Source organism: Otolemur garnettii, unplaced genomic scaffold (genome assembly GCF_000181295.1).
Source record: "Otolemur garnettii isolate 467f Iridium unplaced genomic scaffold, OtoGar3 scaffold00016, whole genome shotgun sequence".
Lineage (NCBI taxonomy): Eukaryota > Metazoa > Chordata > Mammalia > Primates > Galagidae > Otolemur > Otolemur garnettii.
Genome location: NW_003852411.1, coordinates 12,832,903 through 12,854,631, shown reverse-complemented (window position 1 = coordinate 12,854,631; position 21,729 = coordinate 12,832,903). Strand labels below are relative to the sequence as shown.

At 52.8% G+C, this 21,729-nt stretch overlaps 1 protein-coding gene across 1 annotated transcript in view; it reads left to right on the top strand.

Moving 5' to 3' along the window:
• The window catches only part of KIAA1614 (KIAA1614 ortholog), a 39,350-nt gene that overhangs the window by 4,388 nt on the left and 13,233 nt on the right, over nt 1-21,729 (top strand). Inside the window, exons 4-6 of the mRNA XM_023510809.1 lie at nt 9,382-9,525; nt 17,556-19,093; nt 20,929-21,085. Of these exons, the coding sequence (XP_023366577.1) occupies nt 9,382-9,525; nt 17,556-19,093; nt 20,929-21,085 (1,839 nt within the window). The remainder of the gene's footprint in view (nt 1-9,381; nt 9,526-17,555; nt 19,094-20,928; nt 21,086-21,729) is intronic.

Here is a 21,729-nt window from a genome sequence, read left to right as displayed (position 1 = left end):
CACACAGCTGAGAGGCCTTGGAGCTGGTCCTGGTCCTCCCACCTCCACAGCTGTACAGTGATGTCATCCTCTGTTGCTTCTCCATCATCATGCTGCTCCCCGCATAAATCCCACTTAGTTTGACTAAAAGACAGCGCCTCTACCTTTGGTCTATTCAGGCTTCTATAACAAAATACCACAGACCGGGTGGTTTAAACAGGACAGAAATGTGCTGCTTACAGTTCTGGAGGCTGGGAAGTCCAAGATCAAGGCACTGGCACATTCAGTGTCTGGTTTCTTTCTGTGTCTTTACATTAGACAGAAGGGACAAGGCAGTTCCCTGGGGCCTCTTTCATAAGGGCACTAATCCCATCTGGAAGGGTTCCACCCTCATGTGCTACCCACTCCCAAAGGCCCCACCCCCAATACCATCACACTGGGAATTAGATTTCAACATATTAAGTTTTGGGGGACACAAACATTCAGACCATGGCAGCCCCCTGTCCTGCACCTGCTTTAACATAGCAAGGCAGTCCAGATTCAGGTGATGCCACTTCTGCTCAGCTAAGGGTCTGGTGGAGATGGCATTGTGGCTCCTCATCCCTCCTCATTTATGATTTGGAATCTCAGTTGCCACCCCTCTGCTAGGGGCCTCTTTCCTCACCTCCATGGCCTCAGTTTTCAGCTTCTCGCCTCATCCCCACCTTGCTTTGCTGCTTTGTTGGGAAAGTGACTGCAGAAGGGACTGTGGCCCCCCTCTGCCCACCTCTCTGCCCCACTGCAGGCCTGTGCCCTGGGCACCTCCTCCTTCCCTGCAGGGAGACGGGGCCTCCTCTTCCTGCAGTGGCTCATTCCCTGCCCTCCCTGGATCCTTCCCTTGACTAGAGAGATGTCCAGCAGGGAGGTACGGGCACAGGGGACTCGGTCCATAGGTCATGTTGAAATGAGCTGCCAAAGCTGCTAACTTGCACATTGGATAATCAGTAATCACAGCCAATCATTTTAAAGGAAGAGCGCCTCAGCCATGGGTGGGACTTTCCCTTCATCTTGTGAGGAGGTGGCATTTGGGTGGAACCCTCAGGCCTGGGATTTCTGGACTCTTGCTTAGTCTGCCAGCCCATCTGCAGCCATCTGCTGCATTTTAGAGTTCAGGCGGGGTGTGTGTGAATGTGCATTGTATGATGTGCGTCTGTGTGGTGTGGAGGGCAGAGGGAGACTGTGGCTTAGCTTTAGGACCCTGTTCAGAGACTAACAGATCGGGGCATAGGATTGGTGTGGGAAAAACCCATCCTCTGGTTTGTTTGGGAGTTAGGCAGAGTGGCCTTTGACCTCTTGGTGATCTCTAGTCAGGTCCTTGCTGAGTGGGCAGCAGGCTGAGGGCAGAGAACACACCTTGATTCAGGGAGGCTGAAGCCAGCCATGCTGCCGTGCTCCCCGACAGGGCTCCTCATTTGCTCTGCCCTCCCACTCATCCTTGGCCATGGGTGATCACCTCAATGATGAATGTCCTGGACAGACACTCAGGTGGTCCCTAAGACACTGCAGGGCTGCGTCTCTACCCGGTGAACCCAGGGATGGATTTATCAATGCCACTTCTGTGCTTCCTAAGAGACCTTTGAAATGAGGCAGGCTTCCCTCTGTGCCCCAGGAGTGCCACGTGAGGCCAGGGTCCTCGGGCTTAGTGTCCCTATGTAGGTGCTTAGGACCCTGGGCGGAGGTGTTTTCTGAGGCTGTGGCCAACCATTATGATGGCCTTCCTGGAGGGGACCCCAGGACATCGTTAGCACATGCTCCGGCAGGGGAAGGGCCTCATTCATGGGGCGGTGAGCCCCTCTGTCTGCTCAGGGTTTGAGGAGTGAATGGTCCTGCTTTGCATTCAGTCAGGCTTCCTTGCAGCTCAGCATTGCAATCAGATAACCACCATGACCAAGTTAACCCAAGATGTATTTAATTATGTCCGTAACTGTCACTGCCCTGCATGGTAATGAGACAAGCAGCTCATGAAACGGTGGTGTCTACAGAGCCCAAGACAGTCACTGCGGCTGGGGGGACTAGTCACAGGGAGTCAGCCACAGAGGTGGGTAGCTTCACGCTGTCTTGTCCATGCTCCCCCCACCCCCAGGGCTAGGGATCTGGGGGTCTTTGCCCCTCCCAGGTTGTCTATTTTCTAGTATGGGCAAAGAAGTCTAGGTGACAGCCTCCACGGTATAAGCCTGTTTTTTTCTCTAAGTTACTGTCGAGATGATCTGGGGAATGGGTTTTGATTTTACGGGAGAGAATGGGGTGAAAGGTGGGGCTTTAGAGAAAGCAAGAGTGGGTCAGTGCCTGCGATGGGCTCATCGTGCCCATGAGGGAGTGGAGTGGACGTGAACATCTCCACCCTTGTTCATTCCTGGTAGCCCATGGCTTTCCCTTCACTGCTATCCAGGGTCTCTGGATCCAGATGGCCATGACCAGTTTGGCCTCTTCCCTGCCTTGAGGGTCTGAGAGACATACAGGATTACAGATTGTCAGATTAACCTGGCAGGAGCCAAAAGTACATGAGACCAAAGGAGGAGCAGCAGTCAATGGAGCCCTTGCCCCAGACTCCACACTAGAGGCCTGTGGGTGTGCAGAGCTCACTGCGTCAGTGCTGCAGGCTCTGGGTGGCCCCGAGGCCCTGGGCCTTCCTCTGGGAGGGAGTGGCCAGGCCCCCTCCAGACCCAATCAGGACTTTCTGTGTGTGTGATCCGCAGGGCCCACCTCCTGACATCTGGTCTGCAGGATCAGTAATTATTAGTCTGCTGTGGGAAAAGGAGAGAAGGAGGTCTTTAGAGCTTTGTTTTTATTTGTGCTATAGTGATGAAGGAAGCTCAAAAGATTTCCTAGGTTGTTTATTTTCCCCTCCTCCCTGTGGTGGAATTGTGCCCATTTATAGAGACAGAAGCCCAGTTCCTGGTGTATACACCCCTGGGAAAGACAGTGCGAGTTCACAAGGAGAGAAGCGACTTAGTGCCAGATGGCCGCAGTTCTGACTTTGGTGGCTTCCAATTTTCAGGCGTCTGTTGGAAATGTAGGGGGTCAAAACTCCCTCACCTCCATAGTTTGTAGATTGGAAAGCAAGCATCTTGAAACTGTTTGAGACAAGAATAAAACCAAAGTCCTTTTTCTACCCTTATACACGGCATATAGCACAAAATGCCTCTCCTCTGGCTGCCAAAATGTGTGCAGATTTCTGCCCCCCACCAAGCAATTCTCCAGCTCCAGCAGTTCTGACACTGTCCACCTGGAGATCGCATCAGATGCCGCAGGTTAAGAGCTAGATCCCACAGGACTGTCCCCACTCCAGATGCGAATTGAAACTCTACTTGTGACCTGAACTTCTAACCCGCCAGCTATAAATCAGGGTTCCCACTATTCCCTTCTTGGCTTGGATTTATTTTCAAGAAGAGCTCACAGAACTCAGGGAACACATGTTGCTTATAGTTTACCCATTTATTGTAAAGAATGCTACGAAGAATCCAGGGGAACAGCCAGATGGGAGAGATGCATAGGGGGAAGGGGTGTGGCGCTTCCAGGATTCTCTAGGAGCACCACCCTCCAGGAAACTCCAGAAGCTCTCTGACCCCATCTTTTGGGTGTTTATGGAGGCTTCGTTATGTGGGCATGACTGATGACATCCTTGGCCATGGGTGATCACCTTAACGATCAGCCCCTCTCCCCTTCCCAGAGAGTTGAATGTTCCAGCCCTCTAATTCGGCCATGGCCATTCAGAATTCTGCCCCAAGCTGAAGCTACCTAGGAGACCCCAGCTGCCAGTCATCTTAGTAATACACAAAGCCACCCTTACCACCCCTGCGATTCCAAGGGTTTTAAGAGCTGTGTGCCAGGAACCAGGAGTGGAGACCAAATGTGTATCTATTATATCACCGTGTCACAGAGGCTCTCCCATGAGCCCAGCACTGTGTGGGTGCCAGTGCCATTTCAGATGGACTTGTCCGTTTTTACTCTCACTGCTCTCTGCCTACACTGCCTGCTGCCATGGCTGTGACTGGTGGGTCTTCTGAGCTTCTTTGAGGCAAGAACTCTTGTCTCCAGGCCCCAGGACCTGTCAACTATGTGCACAGAGCAGGCACGTGGAAAAGGTCCCCCAGAGGCCGGCAGGAGACAGTGTGTGGAGTGGCCCAGCTAAGTGTCCTGAGGCACTGCCCAGGACTCCCTGGGTTGGGGAGGTGCCCGAGGACCCCCCAGGGCAGGGCTGTAAGTGGGAGTGGCTGAGTCCCTGCCTGTCCTGTCACTCTGCCTCACCTAGTACCCATCTTACCCACTGACTCAGAGACTCAGGGACAAAGGTAGACCCCATCACCACTCCCAAGCCTGCCAAAACTTTAAAACAAAAGAGAAAATAGAATTAAATTTAACCACTCAACAGTGTTTTCAAATACTTAACACGCTCCCAGTGTCTCTTCTGAATGCCGGGTGGAGAAGACATGAACCCTGAAGCCCTACCATCAAGCCAGGGCTGCCTGGGACTTTCAGGGACATTGTCCCTAGGCAGCTTTGCCGCAGTGTGGTGAAATTGCACCACACAGGAAAATCTCATTGGGGGCTGATCTTTACCAGCCAGGGAACTGAGAAAGTTACTTTACCCAAGGCCATTCATCTGGTGGGGAGCTGGGCTAAAATTCAAGAAAAGAAAGTGCTCCTCTCTGCCCTCCACAGTTGAGCAGGCCTCTGGCCCCCCATCCTGGGGTGTCTCAGACATCTGCTTCCTCAGGGCCACCTAGGTCCTCCACACTGAGGCCAGGCCACAGCCTCTTTGTGGGGCTTAGCAGGGAATCTACAACAAGGCGGGATAGAGCTGCTCTCCTCTCCCCAGAAGAAGCCAGCTGCTTAGGGAAGTGGTGCAGGCCTCCACCCAGGTCCCTTACGAAGATATTAAATGGCATGGATGCTACCAGCAGCCGTTCTTAAGGCCTCTTTCTTCTCTATGGAGAGAAGGGCCTGTTTATTGTCTGGGACTCAGCTTCTCTCTGCTATCACACAGCCCTTTCAAAAGCTTTTGAAAGTCCAGGTAAAACCACCACCTACTCTTTAGCTATAGAGTGGTTTGTTACTTCCAAATGTGCCTTCTCCAGGCACACAAGGTGATGTCCGTGGCAGGTGATTTTAGCACATGTTCACATATTCCATTTTTTGGCTTAGTAAGGAGGTAAGGGTAATTAAAAAAACAATGGTGCTAATAATAAAAGTACTGATAATTACAAACACTGACATTTATGGAATCTTATCAAGTGCCCAGCTCTATGCTAAGCTCTTTTGAGGGAATTGATCTCACTTACCATTTTTTTTAAAATTTCAGATTAATATGAGGGTACAGCTGATTAGGTTACATTGTTTGCATTTGTTAGGCAGATTCCAAGTTGTAGTTGTGCCCCTCCCCCAGGCAATGTGCCGTATACCCTTACGTTGTGCCAGTTAAGTGACAGCACATCAGTCCTTCCTCCTCCCTCCTTCTCCTCTCCCTTCCCTCCCACTTGAGTTTAATTGTATCTCACTTATCTGAACAACTAAGCTTTTATTTAGCATATAAAAAAAACTGAGGCTAACCCCCTGATTAACCTGCCAAGTGACTGTCCAAGGATTAGAACCCTGAACCTAACTCTTAACCAGCACTCTAAGCTTCATCCTATCAGTGTCCTGCAGATCTTAGAAGAAGGGCCCGTGCAACCAAGAACGACAGAGAGTCTAAGACAGTCCAGTCCGAGTCCTCATGGGCATGCAGTCCAGAATCCATTCCAGGCATAACTTTCCCTCTTCCCCTCGCTCTGGAATCAGCACACACTACAGCAGGAAGAGGGCTCATCCTTGGTTATCAGAAAGCTTTGCAATAAGGCTGGGCATGGTGGCTCCCACCTGTAACCCCAGCACTCTGGGAGGCCACAGTGGGTGGATTGCTTGAGCTCAGAAGTTTGAGACCAGCTCAAGAGGGAGACCCTGTGTCTGATAAAAAGAGAAAACCTAGCCAGGTGTTGTGGTCGGCGCCTATAGTCCTGACTATTCAGGAGGCTGAGGCGGGGGATTGCTTGAGCCCAAGAGTTTGAAGTTGCTGTGAGCTATAATGCCACAGCACTCTATCCAGGATGACAGAATGAGATTCATCTCAAAAAAAAAAAAAAAAAAAACAAGAAAAAAAAAGACAAAAAAAGAAAGCTTTGAAATATACAAAAGCAGCAAATGCCAAGCAAAAATCTCCATGTATGTTCTTTCACTATATATTTTCCTTCTACTGACTGCGTCCTGGAATCTGGGAAATGTCCAATCTCTTTCCATGCCCAGGTATTTCCCTGATTCATGTACCTAAGATGAAAGGGTTAAAAGCAGACTTGCTGGAGCTTATTATTTTAATCCAGGATTATGATGGCTAGAGAAAAAGGCCACTCTGTCCTTCTGACCTCCCTAGCTAGGAGAGAAGTGGTGGTTCTCTTGACCTGCCTGGCTGTGGGGAGGTGAAGTCATAGCTAAGCTTGTCCCTCCCCCAGGAACCTGGGACCATCCACTGCCCTCTGTCCTCATGAAGCAGTTTAAGATGCTGGTGGTTGGAGGGGTGGGGGGGTAGCAAGCTCTGGCAGAGCTCTAGTTTTCCCCACAATTAGCTCTGCGCCTCCTTGAGGGCCAACATCTGTGATGTGAACTCCCCCAAGAAAGGATTTTAAAATCGTGCACCCCACCTTGTGCTGTATCAGACCACATGGGCGAGGATCCAGACTCCCACGGTAGCAGTGTGAGTCCTCTCCCCTCGCCAACTCCCACTGTTTGTAGCTGGCCAACGAAACTGAGGCCCAAGGAAGAAAAACACTTGGCCACCTTATTCTTTTGCCCTCCCTCCTGAGCTACTGAGCCTCTGGAGTACAGAGGCTTCTGCTTTCAAGAGAGAAGCCGAAAAAGCTGTCTGTTCTTGAATGGGAGTTGCCTTTGCCTGCCCCAACCCTTCTAGGAAATTTCCAGAGTGACTGTAGGAGGTGGGATTGGGGCTTCTAGTCTCCAATGGGAAGGGGTTGGTTCCAGGGCTGTGTGCTCTTGGCAGAGGCTGGGGTCAGATTAGACTGGGAAGTCTCCCTCAGATGGAGGGAATCTCCACCTGTCAGCTGGGAGGGGTTGGGTGCCCGTTGGGTGGACCAGGGTGATGTGGTGGTGGGAGGTGGGCAGTTAGACTGGGACAGGCTCAGCACCCGTGACACAGCACCTGCTTGCCCCCCACCTCCACAGGGCTGGTCAGGGCCTCCCTTCCCCAGGGTGCACAGTGAGGAGGAGTCATCTGCTTGGCTGACCTTGTCTGCAGTCTGTGAAGGTGACTGCCACTCCTCCTGGCTCAGCGTGTTAGTGCATGGATGCCTCCAGGCTCCTAAAAAGCCCTGCTTTTCTAATCAGGGGAGAAACCAGCTTTGTCTGCCAGGAATTGAAGCAAGGCAGCTGATGGGAAAAAAATAGTAACGGCTCCAAGTGGAGGGAGCAGAAAGGAAATAGCAAAGCTGGAAAATGGCTTAAAAACCTGGGGGGCAAGGCTGATCCTGGCAGCATCTGGCCAGCTGCCTGGGGGCCCTCCTGCCTGCCCACCAGGTCTTGTGACAAATGCCCTCCGACAGCCGTGGAACCACAGCTGTCACCGGAAGGCTCTGGGCTTTGGGCTGGCAGCCAGAGGCCCACGGCTGCAGGGGAGCCTCTCTGGGCTGGTAACCTCATTATCTCTGCTGTTGGAGCGGCAGCCCCAGGGAGCACAGCTGCTCTCAGCCGCCTCGGAGGAGCTGCTTGCTTGGGAAGCTGTGCAGAGGGAGGCCTTTCCTGCCAGCGGAGGCTTCCTGGGGCAGTGGGCCTGGAGATTCACTTTCACATCGCTCCAGGAAAGCCCGCCTTGTTCCAGAGCTGTGCCTGAGCCCTGCCAGGGTTCACAGGCACAGATGGGGCCTTTCTTCTAGCAGTCTCCCTGCCCCCACCATGGTCCCAAACTGGCCCCAAAGCAGGGTTAGATGCAAATAATGAGAAGAAAAAGAGGAAAAAAAGAAAAGAAAATACCATAGGTTGCCTGGAGCTTATCCAAGGATGCCCCAAGTCCCTGGAGGACTCAGAGATGGGCCATTGTCCGCTCACATCTTTGTCATCCAGGAAACTGCCTGGCTCTATCAGGAAAAGCCCCCTTTTCCATGTGGCATAGCGGGTGGGCTGGGTGGGCTGCAGGCCTGGCTGAGCATCTGTCTGCCTGAGTTCTATGGACCCTCGCTATAGGGAACAGCCCAGCATGTGTGACAGGGAGGACAGGAGTAGCTACCGGGGATGCTGAAGTTACCTATGAAAATGTGTCTGCCCCAGCCACAGACATCCTCGGCCTGCCCCAGGTCCCGAGAAGGGGAGAGGACAAAGGGGACGAGAATGATTCCGGAGGCAGTGGGGCTGGCTGTCGCCTGCTCTGCTCACAGTGATGTTCGACCTTGAGCAGCCTGCCAGTGTTCCTCTCTGCCCTGGACACGCTCATCTGTCAAACGGAGGGAACACCTGCCCTTGGCCAGCCTGGCTGGGAAAAGCAGGCTCTGTGGAGAACAACGGCTCGTCCGTGGGAGGTTGTGGGCTGCTGTTCGTGCGGCGACCCAGTGTGGGCTGTATGTCACCGTCTGGGAGACAGCTTTGAAAAAGGGCTGCTGTCATTTTCTGCAGCTCTGGACTGGCCAGGGAGGCAGCACGTCTGGAAGGTGGTGAGGGCTGGTAGAAGACCTTTGTTATTATGAAAATCAAGCCATTTGCTGATTTGGCTTGAGTCCAGCTTAATTTCTCCCAGCCCAGAGCTGATGCCTGACAGGTTTGGATTAGGATGAAGGCAAGAACACACCAGGGTTTATAAAAGTGCCATTTCCCCCAAAAGGCCAGATCTGCAGTGGACAGAGCCCTGGTTCCTTGTCTGTGCGGTGGGAGCTCAGGATGGCGCTGTGTGTGGGTGCAGAGAGACAGAAGGAGGGAGGTGATGCGTGTAGAGACCATCTGTCTGGGCACAGGCCCAGCCCGACAACCCCAAGCCCTTTTCTCCCTCCTCCTCCCAGATAACTCCCGCTGTCTGCCCAGGGAAGGAACAATAGAATAATCTGGAGACTCTCCTACCCTTTTCTAGACCCTCCTGGGGTCTCTGCTTCTGGTCCCGGAGCATATGTCCGAGGCCAGGCCAGCCCCCTGCCCCTGTCCAGAGCCTCTCAGGACCATTTCCCAGACCCCAGGCCCTAGGCTGGGAGCCTTCTCTGTGGGAGCTGGAGGACGGAGGCTGCCATGCAGGGCTGTTCCTGGAAGAGCCAGTGCTTGACACTGTTAAAGCCCTCCTAATCCATGTTATTTTCTTCTAATCCCGCCCCTGCCCGCCCTGGCCTGTGTGCCCCACTGCAGGACCTTTGGTCCAAAGCTGGAGCCCGTGCTGAGCCCCAGGCATGAAGAAGCCAAGCACCTGCTGCAGCGTGCCCGCATGAAGGCCCGGACCCGGCCCCTCCGCGCCAGCCATGACATCGTGCCCACCACTGCCCTGGGCAGCCGGTGAGTGGGGCCGGGAGGGCCATGGCAGGGAAAGGCAGACAACAGGAAGAGGTGGGATCTAGCTAGGTGTGGCTGCTCGCTCCTCCCTGCTGTGTGTGGGTGGGTATCTTCCACATCAGGCACTGGCTTCAATCACTCAGTCAACATACCTTCACTGAGGGCCTAGTGAGTGCAGGCCATTGAGATACAAAGATGAATGAAACATGATCAGAACACCCTGGGCGATTGGTTGCGATGGAGGTCATAGTCTCCAGGGATAAAGGCAAACAAATACTCAGTTGTGGTGTAGAAGGAAAAAAAGCTTCCTGCCAGGCTGGAAACCAGTAACTCCACCTGGAAAGGACAAGTGAGGCTCTCAGCAGAAGCGGCTTCTAAGTTGAGGCTGGAAGGAGATGCAGATATTCCCTGGGTGATAAGAGAAGCAGGGATGAGCCTCCTGGGGGCAGCATGCTCAGGAGTTCAACCAGGCTAGAGTGGAAAGACATGTGGGCTGTCTGCATGAAGTTCAGGAGCTCAGCAGAGGCCAGTCATGCAGGCCCCTGACCTGTTGAACAATTTGGATGGCTCCTGTAATTGCTAGGCGCCTCTGGAGGGTGTAGGCAGGTGGGCAGCAGGATCACATTTGCCTTTCAGTAATGCTAATGCCATTGCCATTCCGCTGTGGAGCTGTGTTGCATCTAGGAGACTGGGGCAGTGAGGAGGGTGTTGTGGTGTTGGTGAGAGGTACAGAGTGAGGGAGAGTGAGGAGATTTTGCAGAGATCCCCCAAAACCAGAAGCAAGCAGGCTTGAGGCAGCAGAGAAGTTATAACACTGGGAAACAGACTGCCAGGGTTTGGATTCTGGCTCTGCCACTTAGCTGTGTGCCTCTGGGGAAGTCTGTGTCTGTTTCCTCATCTGAGGAATGAGGATTATAATCATGCCCATCTTACAGACTTACTGTGGGGCTTGTATGAGATAATAGATGTAAAGTTTAGAACAGCACCTGGCATGTAGTGAGCGCTGGAAGACTGTTTCTGTTAATCACGTGATTGTGTGGATGTGGGAGGGAAGAGGAGGCATGTAGAACAGAGCCCAGGGTTCTGAACTGGTGTCTGGATGCTTTGTGTGGGGAAGGGACCTTAGCCAAGGGGTGAAGCCCAGGCATGAGGACAGGCTTTGGAAGGCGAGGTGTCCTCAGAACATCCGCAGGAGAGGCCCATCAGGCAGCTGGACACAGGGTCTGTAGAGAAGGGAGATCAGAACCAAAGATGGGGTACTATCCCTGATTTCATGATGCTGGAGCCACAGCGGGGTGAGCTCATCAGGGTTGAAGAGATGGGGAAAAACAAGTTCCAGGACATTCAGATGAGCACATCACCTCTTCCTGGGGAGCACTCCCCTTCCCCATCATTGTGCCTATTCCACCCACAATGCTCCTTAGAGAACCACTTACACTAGGAGTGCTCCACCAAGCAAAGCCAGCTCCTGGTGGTGCACCCGGGCCTGAGATGAGACTGCCAAGCCATGCAAACCCCAGCAGGCCCGAGCAGGACCATCTCTGCAGCTGACAAGGCCTGTGGCTTCACTGGCACTCTGGGCATGCTGGATCTACCTGTTTCATCACCACGTGGCACCAGAGGGAGAAAGGATTGTTACTGGAAGAGGTACATGTGCTTTTTGATGGAGGATGCTGAGCTGCTCACTAAAAGCTAAGGACGTTCATGAGACCATCAAGATGGCTTCATCATGAGCAGAGGCCTCTGTGTTCGGTGTCCTTGTGACCCTTACAGGAGGGGCTCAGAAGACTCCAAATCCAAATCCTGGCAAGGGTGCCAAATAGTCTACCCTTTCATTTCCACATGTTGTACCTGTCCCTTCCTCTAGCTGGAGGACACGAGTTAGGAATGGGCTTCTTTGAGGCCTTTATTCTTCTCTTCTTATACATAGGGAGAAGCCGTAGACTTCCAAGGAACCCGCCCGTTCCACTTTCTATAGGTATTTAGGCTGGGAAGCCTCAAAATAGTCAAGATGATGTGCAAAACAGGCTCCATTATGTAAGTGTCCTCTTGGACACTTCCTCTTCTCCAAATCACTCCAGCAGCTCACAAAACCCTCAATCGCCAACTTTAAAGTAGGTTCCCTTTTGCCACACTGTCCCTAGGCCGTAGAAATGCTATAGAAATGCAAGGTGACCCACTTTAGCAGCTGCTCTGTCCAGAAAAGAATTACCATGACTTGGCAGCGCTGGTGAATCCTCAGAGAGTATAGCTGAAAAATCAATGCCAGATGGCTTGCTGCAGATGCTTCTAAAGGTTACGCTCCGTCAGATCACCCTGGAGGCCGTGCTGAGTTAACATGGCAATGCCACATGGGCCCCAGGCCTCAGTTAGGTGCAGGAAGCCCCTGTCCCCTGCCCAGATGCATTGCTCCTTCCAAAGAGCAGCTTGGTGAAAAATGATGGAAGAGTAGGGCAGGCAGAGCAGGCTCCGGAAGGCCCTCTTTGTCCTCCATCTGGCGGGAGGTGTCTGGGGCAAGCCTGACCAGACAGGGCTTTTCCAGGGGGGTGAAAAGGTAGCTGTAGCTGTATTTTCTGGAAGCAAATCAATGTAGAAATGGGGCAGCTTCTCCTGGAAGCACAAACTCTTGCCATTTGGGGGGTAGGCAGACCCAGATTGGTGTCCCTAATCACAGGACGGCTGGCTGTGTCAGCAAGATGCAGGGATGGAGAGGGTGGTGTTGCCCTGTGACAGATAGCAGCTGTGTTAAGACTCTGCAGGGCTCGCTTCCATCACCTTGATTGTGTGGTTAGGACAGCATTGTTGTAGAGCTCACCAGGAGCTCTTCACAAAACTGTACAATTGGGCGGCGCCTGTGGCTCAAAGGAGTAGGGCGCCAGCCACGTATACTGGAGGTGGTGGGTTCAAACCCAGCTCTGGCCAAAAAACCTACAAAAAAAAAAAAAAAAAAGCTGTACAACTCTAGGACTATAGAGAGACTGAGCTCAGGCCAGAGTCTTCCTAGGGCTGACTGCGAGGCACATCTTGAGGAGCTCGGCAACCGTGAGATTTCCTTGCTGCTTCACCGCCCCACTTGCTGGGCACCTGTCTCCAAAGCCCTCACCCTGCTTTTATGCACTGGTGCTAACCCTGCTGGTGGGGGCTTCTGAGTTTGAACGCCTTACATGATTAAGCTCTCCTTAATTTCTCTTTTTAGAACAAAAGTGTCATTTCTACCCTTGCAGTGAATTCCAGGATGGCTCATTTCACCATCCTGGATGTAAAAGTTGAGGCCACTGATGTGGCACATGGGAAACATGCTATTTTTAAAGTGGGGCTTTTTTTTCCTTCCTAGAAATGACAGCCCACATCCTGTCAGCAGAGCAAGGCATTGGCCTGTGGGGCTTTTTTCGGGGTTGTTGTGTCTAAGCCGTGTGCAGAGTCTCCCAGTGGGCCTTGGCTGTGTCAGCTTGGCCTGGCTGGCAAGGGCGTCCTGCCTGTGGGGTGAGGGCAGAGGGCTCAGTGGGGTGCTTCTTGTTTTCTGGGGGGTGAGGTGATGCTGTTTCTCGGATTGAGCCTTTCTTCCTAGTCTATTGGAAGGGCAGGATGCCTCTGGGAAGCTGACCACGAACTCCACATAGCCAGCAACTCCCCAACAACTGAGATACAAGTATGGGGACCCCCAGAATCCTCACGTGTGCTCTTGGGCCTTGAGCTCCAGTGCTCCACAGTCACTAACAGAAAAGCCACAGGTACCTGAAGGACCTCCCCACCACCATGCTGAGCTGAGTACTGAGACCTTGCTCTGTCCCCACCAGCTGGTGGACCTGCTCAGTAACTTCCTTTCCTCAGCTATCAAGGCAGGGCTGCATGGCAACTGTCAGGGGGCCCTGGGTGCTCTTGCCTTCATGGGCCCCTTCCTCCATAAAAACGTTAAAGTCATATGACCATGCTGACTGAAAGAGGAGTATATTATCGTATATTAAAGTGTTTTCATTAACCTAGAAGTTTATGTTCTGTTTTTTTTTTTTCTTAGAGACAGAGTCTCTGTCACCCTGGGTAGAGTGCCTCAAACTCTTGGATTCAAGAGGTCCCCTTACCTCACACTTCCAAGTATCTGGGACTATAGATGCTTACCACAATGCCCAGCTAGTTTTTCTAGTTTTTAGTAGAAACAGAGCCCAGGGTCTCAGGCTGGTCCCTAACGCCTGAGCTCAAGCAATCTACCCTCCTCAGCCTCCCAAAGTGGTAGGATTACAGGTGTGAGCCACCATGCCTGGCTTATGTTCTGATTTTAAAAGAAATTAAGATAGTTTCATGGGCTCCTCCTCCCTAAGCACTGGTGCCCAACAAATAAGTCACCCCTGTCTGAATGTGAGTTCCAGAGGAAAAGGATTATTGATGCCTTTTCAATAGTCTTCAAAGCAACCCTTTTAAGCACCAGATGTGTTCAGATCTCAAAGTGGGAAAATCACTTGCTTAGCAATAGTTATTTTTTTCAAAAAATTTCCCCTAGAACACTGTGTATTGGGGAAGACAGCTAGAGTCAGGAGAAGGAGCAGGTGTGGAGGCACTTGCCTCCCGAGCCTGCTGCGCACCAGGGCAGTGCGGATGCTAGTGGATGTCTAGCGTCAGGCTCCAGGAGAGGCCCTGGTGTTTGCACTTCTAAGATGCATGATGTAGGAAGCCCTCGCCCCTCTTTGGCGGGACTCAGGGGCTAGGATTTGATGCAGTGGGACAGGGCCTTGGCTCCAGTTCACATCCAAGGATGGGTGAGCCCTTCTTTTCTTCTAGATTGGAGGCTTGGGGCCAAGGTTCGAGGTTGTAGTCTATCTGACACGGCACAGGTGAGTGGCCATAGCTGCTTCCTGTGGAGCTTTGCAGGGAGTCAGTCTTGGACAATTTAACTCTTATCTGTCAAGTCCACTGCCTGATCCAAGAGATCACCTCTTTCCATCATACTCTGCCTCATCAGCAACTCAATTCCAGCCCACTGGAGCTGTGAGGCTGGTTGATGGCTTCACTGTTGGGGTGTGGGGGTAAGGCAGGGGCATGGTTAGGAATGGTCAGTGCCACCACCAGCACATGGGTCATTTCACCTGAGCCATGACAGGCAAGACCATTTATCTACTTAGAACAGTCTGGAAGGGCACCTTGTCCAATCCGGTAAATGCCATACATAATTCTAGAAGTCACCCTGTGAAAGGCTGTTCTCCCTACTGGCTGGCATGTTTTAACAATCACTGTTAAAAGACGATTTCTTCCTGCTGTTATGCATACCCTTTTCCTTTTAATCGCTACCATATTTTTCTTTTTCCTGGGTAGCAGTAAACTGAGGTGAGGAAGGAATTCACATTAAGGCAGACTTGAGAGCATTCACAGCCTACTTCCAGAATCCCTGAGGCATTCTTTTAGAGGAAAGATTAGTAAACTCACAAATTGCTCACAGACATTTCTTCATACGTTGCTGGAGTATCTGGGCAAGGTTGAGCAAACTGTGATATGTTCAATGTGCTATTAGAGCAGAATTAAATTCTCTGGTTGAGGAGGTAAAGGTGGTGGATGAGGAGGGTGCCCTAAACATATAAAAGATGCCAGCAAAGGTAACTATCAGATCTGAATACTTTTGGGTGATTGCAAGGAAGGACAGTGTCTTCAAAATTCAGGTCCTTGTCTCCAGATATTGACCATCAGCCATGGTCAGTGTCTAGTTCTATTTTTAGTACTTTGAAGGGTAGACTAGGTGCTGGCATTGGTACGTAGCTTCCCATAGTGACCCAGTGATATTCAGCAATGAGGTCTGTAGCCCTTTTTTTAGGATAAGTTTGAGAACTTAATTGTCTGACCTCATATATACAGAGGTTTATTTTAAGGAATTGGCTCATATAACTGTGCAGGCTTGGCTAATTAAAAATCTGTAGGGTAGGCTGGAGGTCCAGAGGAGAGTTGCAGGTTGAGTCCAAAGGCAGTCTGATTGTACAATTCCTCTGTCTGTGTGCTATTGAGGCCTTCAACTGATTAGACGAGGCCCACCCACATTGTGGAGAGTAATTTGCTTTTTTCCAGGTCTACCAATTTAAATGTTAATCTTGTACAAGAAACATCAGAAACATCTAGAATAATTTTTTAATATCTGGGGATCATGGCCCAGCCAAGTTGATACATAAAAGTCACCATCACACATGGTATCTATACAACAGGTAAGATTTAATAAATAGGAGTCAAATGCAGGCAAATGCAGGGGTGAGGGCTGGGGAGCTGGAGAGGAGGCTAGGAAGGAATTCAGGGAATGCTTGCATTTTTATGACAGAGACTATGAACTTGATCCTGTGTGCTCTTGGGGGTGGTGTCATGAAACCTGTGCTCCAGGAGGACCCACAGACAGGATGTCTGTGGTGAGGCCGGGTAAGAGGCCACTGCAGGGTTCTTATGTGAGTGATACGAAGCTGTTAGTGAGAGAAACAAGAAATGATGTGAATCCTACACCCTTAGCAGTGGATTGGTAGGGAGGCCGCTACAGGGAAAATGAAAGAAGGAGTTTGGTCCTTACTTGTGGCCTCTGATAGTAAGGGGCCTGTGGGCCCAGCCCATTTGCATAGAGGCCTGAAACTCAGGCCACCGGCTCCAGGGAGCCCTGGTGTGAGACTTGTGTGGATGTCTTCTGGAGCAGAGCAAATCTTGACCACTAAGCATAGTGTCTCCCAGAGCCAAAGGTGATGACAGATGTGAAGGTGGTCTCCAGCACAGGAGTGCCATCGCCACTGAAGGCAGGGTGAAGTATGTGAGTATATTGAAGGCTAGAGAGGGGCAGCTGCGAGGAAGGGGTGTTATGACTGTCAAGACCAGGGTCGTGACTTGGCACCTGTAGCTAAGTGGTTAGGGCACCAGCCACATACACCAGAGCTGGCAAGTTCAAACCCCGTTGAGGCCAGCTAAACAACAATGACAACTGCAACAAAAAAATAGCTGGGTGTTGTAGCAGGCACCTGTAGGAGGCACTTGGGAGGCTGAGGCAAGAGAATCACTTAAGCCCGAAAGTTTGAGGTTGCTGTGAGCTGTGATGCCATGGCACTATACCAAGGCTGGCATAGTGAGACTCTGTCTCCAAAGAAAATAATAATAATAATAAGACCAGCATCGGAGGAGAAACATCAGCATTGCCTTGTCTAAATTTTGTCTAAGCAAGATAATTAAGAACCCTGAGTAGAAACTTTGGGAGCAAGAATGCTTAGAAATCCTGGCCAGATGGGGTGGCTCACACCTGTAATCCTAACACTCTGGGACACTGAGGTGGGTGTATTGCCTGAGCTCAGGATTTTGAGACCAGCCTGAGGAAGAACAAGATCCTGTCTCTAAAAGTAGCCAGGTGCTGTGGGGGGCACTGTAGTCCCAGCTACTTGGGAGGCTGAGGCAAGAGGATGGCTTTAGCCCAGTAGTTTGAGGTTACTGTGGGCTATGATGCCATGGCACTCTACCCAGGTTGAAAGAGTGACACTAGGTCTCAAAAAAAAAGAAAGAAAGAAAGAAAAAAGATAAAAAAAGAATTCTTAGAAATCCTGACTTTAGATCTGTCACAGATTCTGTGAAGACTTAAAATACCCTTTTCCCGTAAGAGCTTTATAGCAAATAAGTATTTCCACAATTCGTCACTAGCAGGCATGTGTGATGGTCAAGCTCACTTCCTCTCCTTGAACAACACACACACACACACATCCCACACACATGCCCTCAAGCACACACGAGGACTTGGGTCTCTTCCTTCGGTACAATCCTGGTTTGATAACGTTGCATCTTGTCTCAGCCTGGGCAGGGCAGCAGAGGGAAAGCCAAGCACTAACAAGGTTGTGCTGATTTCATTTAGCATCCATCTCCGGTCAGGATGGGCTTGTAAGTTACTCTGGTTTGCAGCCCAACTCCCAGAACTTGATCTGGGGTAACCTTGCCAGTTGCAGTTACCACAGAGCAGCTTGGGAGCCTGAGCCCCAGGGCAGAGGGGTCAGCACCTTCCTTCTGTCCTTTTGCCTGTGACCTCTCTCTTCCTGTCTCTTTACCAGAGATGGCCAGAGGAGCCCAGCCCCGGCCCCCAGGGTGCCCGCTGCCTGCAGAGACAGCCTCCAGAACGGGAACATGAGCGACTCCTCCAGCGGCGAGTCCAGCGCTGGGCAGCGGCCGCGGAGGGGCCCATCGCCCTCGCACGTCCGCTTCGAGGACGAGTCTGCCCGCGAAGCCGAATTCCGCTACCTGGAGCGGCTGCAGCAGCGCCAGCGCCAGGTGCTGGGCACGGTGCTGCAGGTGGCGGACCAGGGGCCCCTGCGCTCCAAGCCAGACCTTGCCGACTATATCAACGGGGGCCTCCGGCTCCGGGACCCGACGGAGGCAGCCTCGCACAGGCTTGAGGGCAGCCTGGACACCGGGGGCAGCGACAGGAAGTGCTGTACCTGCAGCGACTGTATGGAGGACTGCCACCCCACCCAGGGGAAAGCAACCCCCGACCCGAGGGTCCTCCAGGAGCTCCAGGCTGCCCGGGGGCTGGAGAGGGTGTTGATGGAGCCCCTGGGCTCCCGCGGCCTGTGCTCTCCGCTGCGGCTCCCCCCTGCAGAGCCACGGCTCCACACACAGTGGATCCGGGAAACCCACATTGGAGATACCGCGGGCCCAGAGGAGGCGGACTCTGCGCTGGACAGCACTGACACGGCATACAGCTGCAGGGCTGCCAGTGAAGAGGCCAAGACTTCTCAGGCCGGCAGGCCATGTGGGCAAACACAGGGCAGCAGCCCTGGACTGCCGGGCTCCAGGCTGCAAGCAGGCCACAGGTGGTCCATGACCCCGGAAATGGAGCTACCCTGGGGCCCCCAGGCCCAGTGTCACCTGTCTGGGGTTGATGGTGTGGAGGCGGGAGATGAGGTGAAAGAAAGCAGAGGACACACACGCAGAGGAACTCTGTCTCTGAGAGAAGATGCTGTCCGTAACCCTCCTGCCCTGGCATCTAAGCCAGCATCGCTGGGGGCCCAGTGGCAGCCAGGTGCAGGGCTGGGAGATCACTGGGTTCCCCCGGCAGAGTCCCAGGCTCCAAGCAGGACAGCCCATGCCATGACCTCTTCCATGAAGCTTGGGCCCTCAGGGCCAGTCAGTCAAGCCCGCATCATGGAAGGTCACAAGTCTGTTGAAATTGTCTCCACTTCCTCCCTGCAACAGACCGATGCAGAACCCTGTGCCCCCAACACCCAACAGCCAATGGCTTCCCTCTCCCCGCAAGGCTGGGTGCCAACCCCTCCACCTTCGAGGAAAACCACCTCCCCTCTGTCTCACAGGAAGGTAGCCCTGGCTGGATCCCGCAGGCTGGGTGACCAGGGAGAGCCTGTGAACTCTTCAAGAAGTGGGGTTCTCAGGACTTGTGGGCAGACTCCAGCACAAGCTCAGTCCTGCAGCCCCCGAGTTAGGCACCCGCTTCAGGGCCTGTCCACCAACAACTGCAACAACAGCGTGCCTTGGGGGCCACAGGAGCCCAGTGACCAAGCTGTCCATGAGGACAGGGTGGAGCAGGCCCCCTACAGCCAGGAGCTGGGGCTGCCCCAGGAGAACAGCAGAGATGGTGAGAGACTGCGGTTGGTTCATGCTCAGCATAGGCCTAGGGCTGAGGCCCAGGCAGGGTCTGTGACACACCAGCACAGCCACACACAATTCCCAGAAGCACCTTGGAGCCCCTCCCAGTAGTGACAGGTGTGGGGGAGCTGGTAGAGTCTGTGGGCTGGGTGCAGGATTCAATTCAATTTGCCTGGCAGCAAATTAACCACTTCCCGCTGGTGAAGGCAGAATGGTGGTAGGGAAGGGAGTGGTGACACCTTATGGCTGGAAACCCTGAGGTGTGTACAGAAACCCCAGGCTCTGTGGCCACTGGAGGCCTGTGCTTTCAGGGAATTTACTCCCTACAGAGCGTGAAGAGGCAGAAGCTCCAGGGTGTGCTATTTTTAGAGCAATAAATGCTCAGTAATCGCACAGGGGAGGCCCTTTGCCTTCCAGTTTTCACTGGTTCATTTGGTGTGAACTGGGCACCTGTTCTGTTCCGGGCACTGCTCTAGGCCCTGTGGGGGCTGTGTATGTGAATTACACCAGCAGGAGTCCTGCTGTGAGGCTTTCCCTGGCCATGCACGCTGTCTGGAGGATTCTTTGACCAGGGGACAGAGTGCCTGCACATGTGCCAGGATTATTCTCTGGTACCTGACCCTTCCTTACCTCCAGCCCTGCTGGGCAGGCCAGTAGGTTTCAACAGACAGCTGTTGAGGGTGTGGGCCTCTTTGCCCTGGGAAGGTCCTCAAATTATGGGCAACTCCTGGTGTCACTAGGCTCAGACTCTGATGCCCAATGTTCTGATCCCAAGTGACCAACACTGCCACTACTTTGTGCAGAGATGACAGGCCCACTCCATACATACTTGCTTTCCTGAGCTCATCCTACTGACATTCTAGGGGTTGGGATGGCTCGAGAGTGACTCTGGGCTCGGAAGCAGAGTGGAGGAAAAGAGAGCAGAGAGATGACAGACCACAGTGATGTTATTAAGGATGAGGATGCCACGTCCTCCCATCCCTGGGTATGCCTGCCATCCCTTCCTCCATGCATGAAGACGGACACTGTTCTTCTGCACCCCGGTTGAGGAAACAGGCCTCACCCTGGGGTCCCTTCCACCCATGCTGAGCTGTGGTTTTCTTGTCTCTGGGGCTCTGGGCCAGCTGCCAGCCTATACCCAACCACCTTCTGCAGGGCTTCTGCTTTGAGAACTGTCACCTCCCAGGGTAGCCCCAGCCTTCACATCCTGGAGGCCTGGAGAGAGTGAGGGAGCTGCTCTCACTAGCTGTGAGCGCTGGGTGAGTCCCTTGGTCCCTCTGTGCTCCTGCCTCCTCTGTAAAGTGAGGGCAGTAATGAGGCCTATCTCATAGGACCCCATGAAATCTTCTCTGTGGAGGGTTTTACTCCGTGCCTAGCACAGAACAGGTGCTCAAAAAATAAGGGCTATTGTTAAAGCTGTTAGAGATCACAACTATCAAGCTTCTGGTTTTTTCCTGGCTCCCAGCTATATCCCTTGATATGGAAAGGACGTGACTTATCACACCTTCTTTGTTGAGTATAACAAGTGCTCATTAATCACCTATAGGTACTAGGTGCTGTGTTGGGTCATGGGGTTATAGTAGTCTACAAGACCCAGTTCCTGTCCTCAAACAGTTTCCAGTCCTAGGACACTCCCAGAGGCACCTTCAGCCCTGATTATCTGGGAGACCACCTCCGCCTTCACCCCTTGCTTCCTGGGTTCTCTCCACGGCCTCTCTCTGCTTCATCTTGTTCTCCTGCCTCTGTCAGTGGGGACGTCCCTTCCCCTCACTGTGACTATGGGATGGGGCGGTCTGACCTAGGGGGGTGCTGTGGCTGTTGCAGGGGGACCCCAGGGCTTTCCTGGCTCCGCAGACGTTGCCACCATCAACTCCACAAGTATCACCCTCTCCCTGTTCTCAGAGGAGCCAGAGTCCAGCCAGGAAGCAGATGGAGCTCTGCAGAGCACAGAGTCAGGATCTAGAGGGTCTGCGCCACCCAGGTGAGTGACAGGAGCTGAGCCCTGACATGGGAGGAGTGGGAATGGGTGCACTAGGTGGGGAAGGAGACCCCTGGGCGGAGTAGCAGGCTGACCTCACTGCTCCTAAATCGTCGGAGGGTTCCTAGGCCATAAGGAAGCCTTGCACCCCTGACACTTGAGCTGTGAGGGTCCAAGTCCTTGCCTCGGGGACCTCCTCAGCCTGCCTTCAAAGCCTTGGTAAGCCCAGGACTCCGTGAGGGCCTTCTCTTCCACAACACACCATGCTGGTGAGCACACATGCCACCCACAGCCATCTCCTGCCCTAGCTGCTCTCTGGAACTCCAGATCTGCTCCAATAGCTTCTCCTGGACACCTCACAGGCCCCTCACGCAACTGCTTCTCCCACATCCCGGCCAGCACACACACTGTCCTCCACACAGGGCTCACGCCCAGGTCCAGGCATTGTTGTAGCTGTTCCCTGTGCGGTCTCCCACTATCCCCCACTGACAAGTGATCTCTAGTTCTGGGGTCCCTGTTTATCACTGCTTCAGCCCTCTGCTGCTTTGCTGTGCAAGTCTAGAGCCCCTCCCTGCTCTCTGCCCTCACTCCTCCCCCTACAATTCCTTCTCCACACCGTAGTCCAGGGTGTCTTTTTTTTTTTTTTT